Source organism: Sinocyclocheilus anshuiensis, unplaced genomic scaffold, assembly GCF_001515605.1.
Source record: "Sinocyclocheilus anshuiensis isolate Anshui unplaced genomic scaffold, SAMN03320099.WGS_v1.1 scaffold658, whole genome shotgun sequence".
In the NCBI taxonomy this organism is placed as follows: domain Eukaryota; kingdom Metazoa; phylum Chordata; class Actinopteri; order Cypriniformes; family Cyprinidae; genus Sinocyclocheilus; species Sinocyclocheilus anshuiensis.
In genome coordinates this window covers 1,146,107-1,161,757 of record NW_015542402.1, presented here as the reverse complement: position 1 = coordinate 1,161,757, position 15,651 = coordinate 1,146,107, and the positions used below count along the sequence as shown (strand labels likewise).

Here is a 15,651-nt window from a genome sequence, read left to right as displayed (position 1 = left end):
TTGCTTTAGTTGGTTAGATGGAGAATCAAGTAAAGCTGAGCTGCTTCAGTCCAGTAAGTGTTCATCTGGAAATATTACTGCAGTTATTCTGACGTTTACTTGATAAAAACCAGTCAAGATTTGACAGCAGAAAGACTCGTGAAGCTCGTTGTACAATTACACTAAAACAGCTTTGACTGGATAAAAAAGCATAAACATAAAGCATAAAATCAGACGACAGAAGGCATGGAGTAGATTGTGTGAAACAGGTTTTTGCATGCAAAGTTTGATCTAATTTATGTTGGTAAATTAGAGGCCTTAGAAATTTGTGTGTCAGATATGATACAGTAGGGATTTTCTGTAGATTACAGCAAGACTTTGACTCATCATATATGAACGAACTCATTGCTGCAGACAGTAATAATTCATCAACAGCCTCATAATGCATTAGAGAAATTCAGGAGATTACTTAATCTCTGTCCAGCAGGATTTACTTCTCTGCACTCTAAAGAAATGCTGGGTTAAATACAACCCAGTGCTGGGTAAAATAGGGACAAACCCAGCAATTGGGTTGTTTTGACCCAGCGGGGTCAAAACAATATACATATATATATATTGGGTCACATATATATTTGACCCAGCGGGGTCAAAACAACCCAATTGCTGGGTTTGTCCCTATTTTACCCAGCACTGGGTTGTATTTAACCCAGCATTTCTTTAGAGTGTGTGATGGTTATAAAAAAAGACTGGGCTTTTGATATGCTGTTTATAACGTGGACATTGTTCATACTGTTCTCAAATCATGTTTGTTAGTTTGTTTAAATCCAGTCTTTAGGATTAGCTGTCATGGTCCGTGATGGTCAGTGTAGGCAGAATCTGCACTCTAAAAAATGCTGGGTTGTCTCAACCCAACTTTGGGTTAAATATGGACTAACCCAGCTGTTGGGTTACATTTTTAAATTACATTTTTAACCTAAAAGTTGGGTTAGTCCATATTTGACCCAAAGTTGGGTTGAGACAACCCAGCATTTTTAGAATCTGGTGTACAGACATCAGTTACCATAATATCACTTAATCGTCAACATGACGGCAGTAGACTTTCTGGCCATACAGTGTTGGAAGCTATAATTTCAGTGTCCAAAATGACCTTCTCATTCACTCATTCATTTATGCACTCTTTGAAATCCCCCCAAAATTATTTGAAATCCAATCTGGGATGCATTCTACGCAGGCTCACTGGAAATACGTGCCTCTATCTTTATTTCTACAAAATAAAAAATAAAAAAGTACCTATATGTACGAATCGCTGCAGCTTCCAGTTGAAATGAACACTTGAGGCAGTAAAATCTGACAACCTTTATTCCTTTACACACAAATTATGATTTACAGGGCCAGAGTTTTGATACATTTTTTGCACAATTCCTTGCACAATATTATGTTATGACTTCAAAACGATTTTAACATGCTGTGAGATTTGGAAACTGGTACTTTTGAATGTTAGCGTCACATATACAGCTTCATATGAATGGGTTTTCTAACACAGTAGGTTTGTCGGTGGCTCACGCGATACGGTACGAATCCTGTAAAACTACTGTACAGTTCGACAAAACAGCTCAAACCTGCGTAGAAGGAAGTTAAAATAGCATGGTTGCATCAGCAAATGTGTTTAATATCACTTTTGGTTTCGTTAACACTATCAGGTAGGTTTAGGGTTGGGTTTGGTGGACGGGGTTTGTTATTTTCCAACACGATAGAGCATTAACCTTTTAGCGACACTCACCGGACATTTGGAGGGGTTTCATCGAAACAGGAACTAAACAGTGTGTTTGAGACAGAATGGGAACAGAGGTGCTGCAATAATGTAAAATATGTGAAAAATAATAGTTTAAAATAAAATAGTTTCTGGAACAATCAAGCATGAAAACCTATTGTAGTACACCCCAAAACATAAATCAAGACTTCATAAAAGGACCGCTTTAAAAACATATCATATATTTTTTTTTCCGTTCCTAATGGAAGATTTCTGTTCCCACTGCGCTCCTGAGACGAAAACAATACACCCTGTTTTTTGCTCACGGCTACTTGAATTATTAACACTAGAGTGCTGCTCAATTAACAGATCTTAAGAGATGAGGCTCTTCAGAACAGAATGTGGCGGATGGATGTGGAAAGACCAAAACATACACTATTCCAATCTTCATCTGCACTATTCAGATGGGATTCGGTTTCTAAACTGATGTTTGAGTTGCATTTAGTATAATAGGAAAGTCACGCAAACTCATTAAAATAATTTACACTTACATATTAGATAAATGTGACCCTGGAGCACAAAACCAGCCATAAGGGTCCATTTTATCGAAATTGAGATTTATACATCATCTGAAAGCTGAATAAATAAGCTTTCCATTGATGTATGGTTTGTTAGGATAGGACAATATTTGGCTGAGATACAACTATATGAAAATCTGGAATCTGAGGGTGCAAAAAAATCTAAATATTGAGAAAATCATCTTTAAAGTTGTCCAAATGAAGTACTTAGCAATGCATATTACTAATCAAAAATTAAGTTTTGATGTATTTACGTTAGGAAATGTACAAAATATCTTCATGGAACATGATCTTTACTTAATATCTTAATGATTTTTGGCATAAAAGAAAAATCTATAATTTTGACCCATACAATGTATTTTTGGCTATTGCTACAAATATACCCCAGCGACTTAACACTGCTTTTGTGCTCCAGGGTCACAAATGATATGCTTAATATCAGAAGGAAACTAAACTTGAACTGAAATGAGCTGAATTTCTTCATAACTGATGAATTCTGTAACATCGACACTGTTTGTCGAATTGAACTGAATCAACATTGAACTGACCTGAGTCATAATAAGTTTATAAGAAATCCAAATGAAATCAAAAAGCACTTTTAACACTAACTGCACATTTTTAGTGCATGCTGACAGGCATTTGCCTTTCACATCCAATGTATCAGTACGAAACAAAACACTAGAAGAGACAGACTGTCAGCAGCTAGCGGTCAGCAGTAGCCCTTGGCTGTAAAAACATGCCAAAAATCACAAACTATTTTATAAATAGATGCCAAAGAAAAATGCAACACTTGATGACCTGAAAAAACTAGCATGAAATATTTCTGAGACTGAATTTCATGATAACACATGAAAGTGCACAAGGACATTTTGTCATCATTATATCAACTGCCTATTTGTTTAGTACATAATTAAAATTGATCATTTTAAACAGTTTAATAGGTTCTTCATCTCATGTTTTCTATTAAAAATGAACTTGGAAAGCAAAGTGTTTGGGTAACACTTTAGAACAGGGAACACTTATTCACTATTAACTACGACTTTTCCCTCAATAAACTCCTAATTTACTGCTTATTAATAGTTAGTAGTTGTTAAGTTTGGGTATTGGGTAGGATTAGGGATGTAGAATAAGGTCATATAGAATAAGGCATTAATATGTGCTTAATTAGTACTAATAAATGGCTAATATTCTAGTAATAATAAGCAACTATTTAAGAGACCCTAAAATAAAGTGTTACCAGTTTTGGCCATATTAGACTAGTGATAGCAATACCTAAATACTCATAAGATTAAAGAGAATGCAGCATTAATCCTCAAAACTCACCTCAAAAATGTGTGTATAAAAATAATAATAATAATGCATTTTATGTATAATGCACTTTTCTAATACCCAAAGCGCTAACTGAAAAGCTGCATTGAGATGCATGACTTAGGTGTTAGTTTTCGGCATTATTTACTTGAACTGTTTGGTAACGGATGTTGACTTTGGAGAGTCTTCCTCTCACACAGAGCTACAGCCGTCAGCTTGAATCAGCTCAGTCTGACGCCTGCAGATGAATCTTGCGTTGATGTGCTTACAGCCATTTGTTTTGCTCTCTGTTTATTTGAATGTGTTTGTATGATTTTTTAAGAATATGCCACATCTCATTGAGATATGCAACAGTTCCAGCTGCGGCTGATATCTAGTCGAGTTTCATCTCTGCTTTCAGCTTGATTTTTAGTCTCAGTTTACTGACGGAATAGTTTGCCAAATAATTAAATATTGCCACTTACTATATTACTCATTCTTATATCGTTCCACATGTGCATGCTGTTATTTTATAGTAAAACACAAAAGGAGAAACAGTTCGATCTAAGAGTACCATAACAATAATCCATGTAACTCGTGTGCAATATTCCAAGTCTTCCAAAGTTGTTTTTGACCAACAAAAAAATGTACATCATTATTAATTTAGAATCTTCTCAAATTGTATTCATAAATTTCAGTTCAGTGTCAATGACATTAAACATTGCATTCATTCATTCATTCATAGAAGGAAGTTAAAATAGCATGGTTGCATCAGCAAATGTGTTTAATATCACTTTTGGTTTCGTTAACACTATCAGGTAGGTTTAGGGTTGGGTTTGGTGGACGGGGTTTGTTATTTTCCAACACGATAGAGCAATAACCTTTTAGCGACACTCACCGGACATTTGGAGGGGTTTCATCGAAACAGGAACTAAACAGTGTGTTTGAGACAGAATGGGAACAGAGGTGCTGCAATAATGTAAAATATGTGAAAAATAATAGTTTAAAATAAAATAGTTTCTGGAACAATCAAGCATGAAAACCTATTGTAGTACACCCCAAAACATAAATCAAGACTTCATAAAAGGACCGCTTTAAAAACATATCATATATTTTTTTTTCCGTTCCTAATGGAAGATTTCTGTTCCCACTGCGCTCCTGAGACGAAAACAATACACCCTGTTTTTTGCTCACGGCTACTTGAATTATTAACACTAGAGTGCTGCTCAATTAACAGATCTTAAGAGATGAGGCTCTTCAGAACAGAATGTGGCGGATGGATGTGGAAAGACCAAAACATACACTATTCCAATCTTCATCTGCACTATTCAGATGGGATTCGGTTTCTAAACTGATGTTTGAGTTGCATTTAGTATAATAGGAAAGTCACGCAAACTCATTAAAATAATTTACACTTACATATTAGATAAATGTGACCCTGGAGCACAAAACCAGCCATAAGGGTCCATTTTATCGAAATTGAGATTTATACATCATCTGAAAGCTGAATAAATAAGCTTTCCATTGATGTATGGTTTGTTAGGATAGGACAATATTTGGCTGAGATACAACTATATGAAAATCTGGAATCTGAGGGTGCAAAAAAATCTAAATATTGAGAAAATCATCTTTAAAGTTGTCCAAATGAAGTACTTAGCAATGCATATTACTAATCAAAAATTAAGTTTTGATGTATTTACGTTAGGAAATGTACAAAATATCTTCATGGAACATGATCTTTACTTAATATCTTAATGATTTTTGGCATAAAAGAAAAATCTATAATTTTGACCCATACAATGTATTTTTGGCTATTGCTACAAATATACCCCAGCGACTTAACACTGCTTTTGTGCTCCAGGGTCACAAATGATATGCTTAATATCAGAAGGAAACTAAACTTGAACTGAAATGAGCTGAATTTCTTCATAACTGATGAATTCTGTAACATCGACACTGTTTGTCGAATTGAACTGAATCAACATTGAACTGACCTGAGTCATAATAAGTTTATAAGAAATCCAAATGAAATCAAAAAGCACTTTTAACACTAACTGCACATTTTTAGTGCATGCTGACAGGCATTTGCCTTTCACATCCAATGTATCAGTACGAAACAAAACACTAGAAGAGACAGACTGTCAGCAGCTAGCGGTCAGCAGTAGCCCTTGGCTGTAAAAACATGCCAAAAATCACAAACTATTTTATAAATAGATGCCAAAGAAAAATGCAACACTTGATGACCTGAAAAAACTAGCATGAAATATTTCTGAGACTGAATTTCATGATAACACATGAAAGTGCACAAGGACATTTTGTCATCATTATATCAACTGCCTATTTGTTTAGTACATAATTAAAATTGATCATTTTAAACAGTTTAATAGGTTCTTCATCTCATGTTTTCTATTAAAAATGAACTTGGAAAGCAAAGTGTTTGGGTAACACTTTAGAACAGGGAACACTTATTCACTATTAACTACGACTTTTCCCTCAATAAACTCCTAATTTACTGCTTATTAATAGTTAGTAGTTGTTAAGTTTGGGTATTGGGTAGGATTAGGGATGTAGAATAAGGTCATATAGAATAAGGCATTAATATGTGCTTAATTAGTACTAATAAATGGCTAATATTCTAGTAATAATAAGCAACTATTTAAGAGACCCTAAAATAAAGTGTTACCAGTTTTGGCCATATTAGACTAGTGATAGCAATACCTAAATACTCATAAGATTAAAGAGAATGCAGCATTAATCCTCAAAACTCACCTCAAAAATGTGTGTATAAAAATAATAATAATAATGCATTTTATGTATAATGCACTTTTCTAATACCCAAAGCGCTAACTGAAAAGCTGCATTGAGATGCATGACTTAGGTGTTAGTTTTCGGCATTATTTACTTGAACTGTTTGGTAACGGATGTTGACTTTGGAGAGTCTTCCTCTCACACAGAGCTACAGCCGTCAGCTTGAATCAGCTCAGTCTGACGCCTGCAGATGAATCTTGCGTTGATGTGCTTACAGCCATTTGTTTTGCTCTCTGTTTATTTGAATGTGTTTGTATGATTTTTTAAGAATATGCCACATCTCATTGAGATATGCAACAGTTCCAGCTGCGGCTGATATCTAGTCGAGTTTCATCTCTGCTTTCAGCTTGATTTTTAGTCTCAGTTTACTGACGGAATAGTTTGCCAAATAATTAAATATTGCCACTTACTATATTACTCATTCTTATATCGTTCCACATGTGCATGCTGTTATTTTATTGTAAAACACAAAAGGAGAAACAGTTCGATCTAAGAGTACTATAACAATCATCCATGTAACTCGTGTGCAATATTCCAAGTCTTCCAAAGTTGTTTTTGACCAAGAAAAAATGTACATCATTATTAATTTAGAATCTTCTCAAATTGTATTCCTAAATTTCAGTTCAGTGTCAATGACATTAAACGTTGCATTCATTCATTCATTCATTCATTCATTCATTTCTTTCTTTCTTTATTTATTTATTTATACATTTAAACATGAATATAATTTCAGGGCTTCATCTGAGGGTAAGACTATCAGCAAATAACAAACTGTATTTCAGTCTGTTCATCACACAAAGCTATTATTTGGCTTCACAGTTCTTCTGTGATGCTTGAAAATAAGTCTTTATTTTAATATGCCCTTGTTACAGTGTAACTATACAAATAAGTACTGCATAATATTAATTAACAGGATGTACTTGGGAAAGTGAAACAACTTTTTTTTCCAAAAAAATTGAGAGGATAATACATTATTATTACATGAGGGTCAGGTTTCATTGAACTTCAAGATCTCGTGTAAATTTGCTTTCCATGTAAATTTATCTAGATTTTAAAAATATTTTTACTAGACAAACTACTGAATAAGGTGAACGTCTGCCTTATCAGATTACATTACAGTCTGAAGAAAGACTCTGTAGGCAGGCTTTGAAAACATTGGATAAGAACTCAATTTAAATTTTAACTAAATATAATCTTTTAAATTGAGAAAACATGATTACATTTGCTTTGATTCATTTTATGGCCCCACCTCCACGTAATGAGTTCATTAATCAAAATCATAGTTCATCATAATTCAAAACACAAGCAGACACATGTTCTGTCTGCTAATGTTTTGAAGTAACTGTGTTTATGTTTTCTGGATTGTGCTTTTACAGGTTTATGTACTTTGTACCATCATCCTGTCAGGGACTGCAGATGAAAATTAGCCTGTATGGCCAAATCTGGCACATTTTCATAATTGCCCGAGTGCTCATGTCAATTCATGTGCATTGTCCCTTTTATAATAAAGAATATAAAGATGGCAGAGGTTGTCTGTAAATAATGCAAAACCTGTGACACTGTAAAACAACGCGCACATGTGTATGTCAGCGAGAAAAGCGCGGAAAATACTATGAAAAACTATGTACTTACACTTTAATTAATCATTTGGTACATTGCACTTATTGTGTACATACATGTTTTTACATTGTGCTTATATTTTAAAAATACCTGCATGTAATTACATCTGTAATTAATTTCTGTAATTACATTTATAGTTACACTGTTGACCCAACCCTTACACCTTAACCCACCCTTAAACCTACCCATACCACCAAACCTGTCCCTAACCTACCCGTATCCCACCTCAATAGCAGCAGAAGTGTTTTGCAATACAATATGAACACAATAAGTATATTGTACTTATTTCTGATGTAAGTACATAGTAGTTAAGGCCACTTAATATAAAGTGGGACCGGACATTCTAATCATGGAGTTCATTTTATTGGACAAAACAAGCAAACATGTCCAGGTCAGTCGAGTAAAGCTGAAAACCAGCCATCTCCCTTCATCAAACGCTAGTGAGCAAACATTGAGTCGCTCACCAAGGGTTTATTGAAGAGCTTGTGTGTCGGACCCCAGCTGTCCCTCTGTTTCTGAGCATCTCAGCAGGGATCTGGTGACCAGGAGACCGGCTCACTTACAGCCCTCATCATGATATGTGATGTAATGAGGCCATTAGATCCTGCTAATAGGTTGTTGGAGCAGTCAAGCGAAAGAAAAGGCGGTGGATCGGTTTGGGTGGTCAGATAACACTGCCTTTGACAAAGGTCAGCTGTGTGAGGTGTGGAGGAAGGACTCACGCTGACTTCTCACGTCACGTTTATAACAGGTGAATCAACTCCGAGATGTTTTAGATATAATTGACAAGTGATGAGTATTACAGTCATCCAGTCACTGAACTCAAAGCACCTGGATAATGGTACGGGACGGCACAACTATTGACAGCTGTTGCTGAAAGGTCACTATTTCAGCACACAGTTGAGATGAGTTATCAATGAAGCAGCTGCATCTGATATTTCAATATCTCATATTGTATGCCTCATTTTGGAAGCCACTCAGTGTAAAGTTAAAGGCGTCCTATGATGCTTTAAACTTTAGTTAGTGTGTCATGTTGCTGTTTGAGCATAAACTAGATCTGCAAAGTTACAAAGCTCAAAGTCCACTTCTAAAGGGAGCTATTTAACAGAGAACACTTTTCAAGAACTACAGCAACTACAGCTCGTTCGGACAACTCGCTTGTGAAGTCACAATATCACTCATTTAAATAATTCCCGCCCACGGAATATGTGGAAAAAAGGGGGCGTGGCCTGGTGGAGCTGCACTAGAGACCATAGACTGTAAAAAATAAAATAAATCAAATCAAGACTTCGCAAAAGAGCAGAACAGGACCCCTTTAAAGCAGGTAAAACAAAAAATAGGTGAAAACATTCCAAAAAGAAACAAATAAATATTTTTTTGTGTAGCATTGGCACCATATGCAATGTTTCTGTATGTTGAGGACAAGAGAAAGAAAAATAATAATTTCAAGGGTGTGTTACAATAATGTAACTCGCTGCTTAACTACCAGTACAATAACTAGCTAGTCACGACTGTTCCCTGAAACACTCATCATGTCGGTTCTGCAATAAACAGTATGACTGTCATTAATGACGTCACCTGCAGGTGGAGTAAGAACTTCTGCTAAAGGAATATTTCTCATAAAAATTAATTTTTTCACCCTTATGTTGGTCCACACACAAATGGAATTATTCCAAGCTTCTAAACAGTCCTGCTTGCAACCATGTACAGTATGCTATGTTTCTGAAGTCATACAGTGTCATAGATATGTGTGAGGAACAGACTGAAATTTACATTTTGATTTACTTTTATAACTTTCTTCTAGTGGGACTTCTAGAGTGCAACTGCTGGGTTCCAGAAGTAAAAACCCCAATAGTTTTCAGCCCATATTATTTTAACTTTTTTTTTTTTTTTAATAATCACATGTAACAGTAGTGAAAAAAACTACATTAGCATTTTTACAAATAAAAATATACATTAAAAACTTTCAAGCTACACTGTAAAAAAAAACAACTAAACATAAGGCACAATGTACTTTATTAATTTTGTTTTTTTATCTGTATTTTGAACTTCATTACATTGTGTTTTAGGGTTAACGGAAATGTCCGTAAAATTACTGGATAATGTCCTGGCAGAAAATTACCAGTGCATTTCTTTCTTTCTTTCATTTATTTATTTACAGTGCAGATGTGCAATTAATAACTTTGGAAATGCGTCATCACAGTCTGGAAAAAAGTCCATAGAATCAATCTTTGAATCAATGTTTGTGTATCTACATATATTTTGCAATAAATAAATGTATTGTTTCTGTGTACATTATCAATTTTGTATATACCTTTTGTAAATATTTTATTTAAAGCAAAAGTCAATAGTTAATTGTTAGAATTGGACCTTAAAATAAAGTGTGACTGAATACATTCAAGAGTTATTTTGTTATTACAGCAAATTACAGCTTCTGCCAGTAAATTACCACCACAGTTAAAGAATAGAGGAAAATGAGCAAAATTAAAACCAAAAAAAGACAGCACTTGTATTACCTGCAGAAACAATGCTGTTTCAATGTATTTAGGTTTATTTTTGGATTATTTCTCCAGCTTGGCATGTTAAAACATCGTTTGCACAGTAAAACTGTAAACAGACTAATTTTACATAACACATAACATAGTAATTTCCACTAACTGCCCATAGGATGAAAGGCATATATAACTGGCTGGAGGCAGGTTGCCTTGACACCTGTTGCCCAGGAAACCATCCAGCAGCTGCCATGACGAGCAGCATCTTTCGGTATAACGTGTGCTGCTGATATGCAGCTCTGTGCAAATGTCAGCTCATTAAAACTGAACACACTTGAACTTTCTCACCTGGGCTCACCTGTTTGTGGAGAAAACTCATGAACTGTCAACAACATGGATTCCAATTTAGTCTAAAAGAAATGGGTAGAAGCATCTTTTGGGTTTGTTATCTCTTATCCAGCTCTGTTTCAAAATCTAGTGAGCTTTCTAGCTGTCTACATACAGTAGGTCATGTTATGTTCATGTTAACATCAAGTGATGATTTTAGACATGATGCTGTCAGTATGAACTGTTTAGCTGTTTTGACAATCATTGCATCTCCGATCAACACACTGGTGTTTCGTTCCTGAATGATTCAGCGTTTTTGAATGAATCGAGTGAGTCAATGATTCAATAAGCCATTCATAAAGACAGTAACTAAATTCAAAACTGCATACTAGTGTACTACTCTTACTATTTTTAGCATGTCTTTTCATGGCAGGAATAGTAAGAGTAGTATTATGCAACACGGTTCTGAAATAAGCAAGTCACTTGCTTCATTTCTGAATGAATCAGCTGTTTTGAATGAATCAGTTGAATGAGTGAATCAATGACTCACTCTTTAAGACTGTGACTTGTTGGTTTTATATTTAAAGTATCATAGTTCTATATTCATTCTATTTTATATTTTAAAAAGTTAATATCATATCATTTATGCAATTGCAACTGCAGTGTAAATGCATTCATGGCATCTCTGAGCTGCATTAAACAGTCTGTGTTAATGCATCTAAATGCCACTTTAGATGCAGCATCTGCAGTGCAAAGATGGATTTTGTTGACTGATTTCATTTGATTGATATCAGCCCTATAGTATCTCATTATTCAAATTGCATTCATTAAATAAATATATAAATTTACATAAAAAATTATGCATACTTTATTAAGGTTAGAAAATTTGCCCTCATAAAGGTTAAAAAATGTCTCTGGAAGAAAATTTATTGGAGTAAATATCGGCCCTAATGGAAATGTTTTTGGTTTTTTTTGTCACTGGTTAAGGATCATTTTTCATTTTTATCCTGGCTTTATGAATCCTGCAGAGTGTCTTACTTTTTGTTATAGAAATGTCCACCCTATTGACATAGCCAACAATTTTTTCAAAAGAGTAGCTTGACTACACTGTAAAAAAAAAAATCCATAAAAAAACGGCAGCTGTGGTTGCCAGAATTTTACCATAAAAAATACGGTAGCAACGTTTTAGGTTTAACGGTTTTAACTTACATTCACAGTTAAATACCGTAATTTCATTAACTGATATAATGTTAATATACCAACCTATTGAAGTACTGAAATCTGTTTTGTACCTTTGTAATACACTGATAACCACCAAATGCAGGTGGTGATGAGAAAGTCACACGATGAACCAAAGCCCATCACAAGCAGCTTTTAAATAATAACATATATAGAAGGTGCACAGTGTCATTCACACAAACACTAAACACCATCACGGTAACACACATGAAACTGAAATAATGCAATAAACATTCATTTAACAACATTAGGTGTAACACACAACCCTAATATACAAAACTGATAAGAAAAAACTAAGAAAAAACATAGTTATTTCAACAAAAAAACATCACATTTAAAATGTAACGCAGGGAATGTCAATTTACGGTTATTCACTGTAAATTATACGGTCTTTTTCACTTCCAAAAATGGTATACTACCTTAAAATTAATGTCCAATACATGTAATGTCCGTATATAGTAGGGGAATTTACCGCTAACCATTTAACAGGTTTTTATTGTAGCATTTTTACAGTCTTTTACCGTTAAATTCACGGTAATTTTTTACAGTGTAGCTACTGAAACTAGCATATCAAACTAGGCGGAAGTGAATGATTTAATTAAGTTATATAGATTTTCAGTACTGTATTTCAGTAACATTAAGGTGTTGTCAACTAATCTAAAGTATTGACTCACCCTTAACAGTGTGCTTTATGCAAATGTGTTATTTGTTGGATACTTTGTGTATATATAGCCTATAATATAGGACTGGTACACTGACTTTTATCAGTAATTGTTTACCTTTGTATTTTGTTTCCAAATACATGATATGCCAAAAAAAAAAAGACTGGCTAAGATCATAAACATTATTTACACTATTGTGCAAATGCATGATCAGCATACTGTAAATCTGCGGTCTTATGTTCATCTGTTAATGTGACCATTGATAGCGTTCTCTGACATTTAACCAGATGTATTATTATTCACATACTCTTTATAAGCGTGTTGACAGTATAAACATGTTTAAATGAAAAATGAAAAAGTTGACATAAAATAAAAATTCGGTAGCAGTTTAGAATAAGAAAAAGCATATTCACTATTAACTAAGAGTCTTTCCTCTATAAACTCCTAATTTGCTGCTTATTAAGGTAGTTGTTAAGTTTCGGTATGGTGTGGATTAAGGGATCTAGAACATGGTCATACAGAATAAGACATTAATATGTGCTTTATAAGTACTAATAAACAGCCAATATGCTAGTAACATGCATGATAATGAGCAACTAGTTAAGTGTTAAGCATTACCGAAGCTATTTTCTAAATACATGTTATTTATTTAGGTGTGAACAGTTCTTCTCTGCATATGTTTCATAATTCTTTATCAAAATGTTGCAACTCGATCTTCTGGTGAAACAACAGAAACAACTTCTCTCCGGTGACGTTATAAGGACCAATCATTCATAAACCCCGCTATTTTCTCACATTCGCACATAAGCTTGCATTCAGTCGATCTACCAGTTTATATCTTCTTTATATCTCTGAGTTTATATTTTTTATATTTTCTCGCTAATCTGTAAAAAAAAAATAAAAATCCAACTTGCGAAAAGTTCTTCTAACAAATGTAAAAAGTAGCTTGAACCAAGAATGTTTAGTAGGACTTTATTATTTTGTATGAACTGAACAAAAATACTCTAAATATGTCACATAGCAAAAGTTATTTTAATTACCTTATACTGAATTATTTGTTCACAACGTGTCCAAATGTTCTCCCAACTTTCCAAATTGAGTCATCTGAACAAACAATTATACGTTGAGCAATATTGTGCATGCATTGCAGCTTGAAAACATTTAGTGGTAATTATTATTAAAATATTATAATTGTTTTACATTTTACTTGCTTAATTTATGCTGCTGTTGTTGTCACTGTCAGTTAGCTGTCAAATGAATCAGAGTTCATATTTTTACTGAATTAACATTTATTGATGCTCACCATGTTTGAGAATCGTGTGTTGAGGTATATGTGCATCTGATTGCAACTTCTGGATTTAATACATTTGTCTATCAGCATAAATGTTTGCCTGTAGATTTAAGAGGCTGATACTGCCCATATTATGTAGTAAGTTTTGAAAACGAAACATGAAGATAAAAGAAAGAGGATTGCTCTTTTTGGCATGAGCGTCTCTTCATTTTACAGCTGACACATTAATGTGATGCTTCACTGGTTTTCTGCTGTATCCAGATGAGAGTGAAGTGTCAACAGAAAGTTTGTCCTAACTGAACTTTATTTATGTGTTCACAGAGACATTAAGCCAGACAACATTTTGCTGGACGAGCACGGTAAGCCCTAAAGATACTATAAATCACCATCACTTCTGCTGTTGGTGCTTCTTGTTAGGACATGCATGACTATTACTATTGCTCAGACTGACTTTCTCTCTTTCTGACTTGTTGAGTGATAGCACAGGTGACAGAAAGGCATTGAAGGTTATTCACGGCTGATGCTTCACATAGGTTTGACTAACCGTGGAGAAAAAGCAAACTGCATAATTTTTCATCAGTATGATAATAGGCAGGGGAATATTAATGTGAATGTAGTTATGACCCCGTACCTAAACAAAAACACACAGCAGGTGGTTGAAGATGACAGAGAAGCCCAGTGAGTTTTTTTTTTTTACCTCTTCTTTCTCTCAGCATCTTTTTTTTTTTTTTACTCTTTTGTGTGGAAGGCAACAATGACCACACAATTTTTCAGTTGCTTTGGTTCTGGATGCATTAATGTTTTTCACATAGATTTCAAAAACAGTCTTCAGTAAAGAGGTTTAAGCCATGAGCCAAACAGCATTAGAAACTTTGCATCAAGAGTATCTAAAAATGTCAATTTTAGGCACCTAAATATATTTGTGCATATTTTGCATCACAGTTTCCATACTATCTGAACTGGCGTGCATGCTGAAATGAGTATCCCAAAGATACCTGGATGGTCTATTGTTGTTGGATTGGAAGTTGCAGATCCATGCACACTTCAACGGCACAATGCTGCAAACCACTGGACTTTGGAGCCTGATTTGTTTCAGACCTAGTTGTCTCCATTATCATTACCCATATTGTGTTAGATATGCAGGAAATGTTTGAGAAGCATTGATCTAGACAAGCATCACCTGCATCTGTGGTTCCACGAAGAACCTTTAACATCTGTATAGCTGTGTGAACACATCTCATCATAACAACAAATCATGCACATGATTCAGATATGTTAAAGGATTAAAAATGAAAAAAGTAACCTTTGCAGTCAAAAATGACCGTTTAAAAAATAGCTCATAAAAATTTGATAAATATTGCATTGTATCATAAAATCCCGTCAGAATTCTAAATAAGAATCAAAAAATATTATATCAAATAGTATATAAAAAATAAATTACATTGATTTTCCTGAAAATAAATAAATAAATAAATACACACATACATACATACATAAAGTTACATTTCAAGACTGCAAAAGACTTGGTATTTTAGACTGCAAAAGAACCAAGTCTGACCCAAAAAATAAAGAGGCCCAGAGGTTTAAGAGCTGTTCACTGAAAGGTTATTTCAGGAGG

General features: G+C 34.2%; 1 protein-coding gene across 1 annotated transcript in view; it reads left to right on the top strand.

Moving 5' to 3' along the window:
* The window catches only part of LOC107692947 (serine/threonine-protein kinase 32B-like), a 59,430-nt gene that overhangs the window by 18,682 nt on the left and 25,097 nt on the right, over positions 1 to 15,651 (top strand). Inside the window, exon 6 of the mRNA XM_016492156.1 lies at positions 14,355 to 14,392. Within this exon, the coding sequence (XP_016347642.1) occupies positions 14,355 to 14,392 (38 nt within the window). The remainder of the gene's footprint in view (positions 1 to 14,354; positions 14,393 to 15,651) is intronic.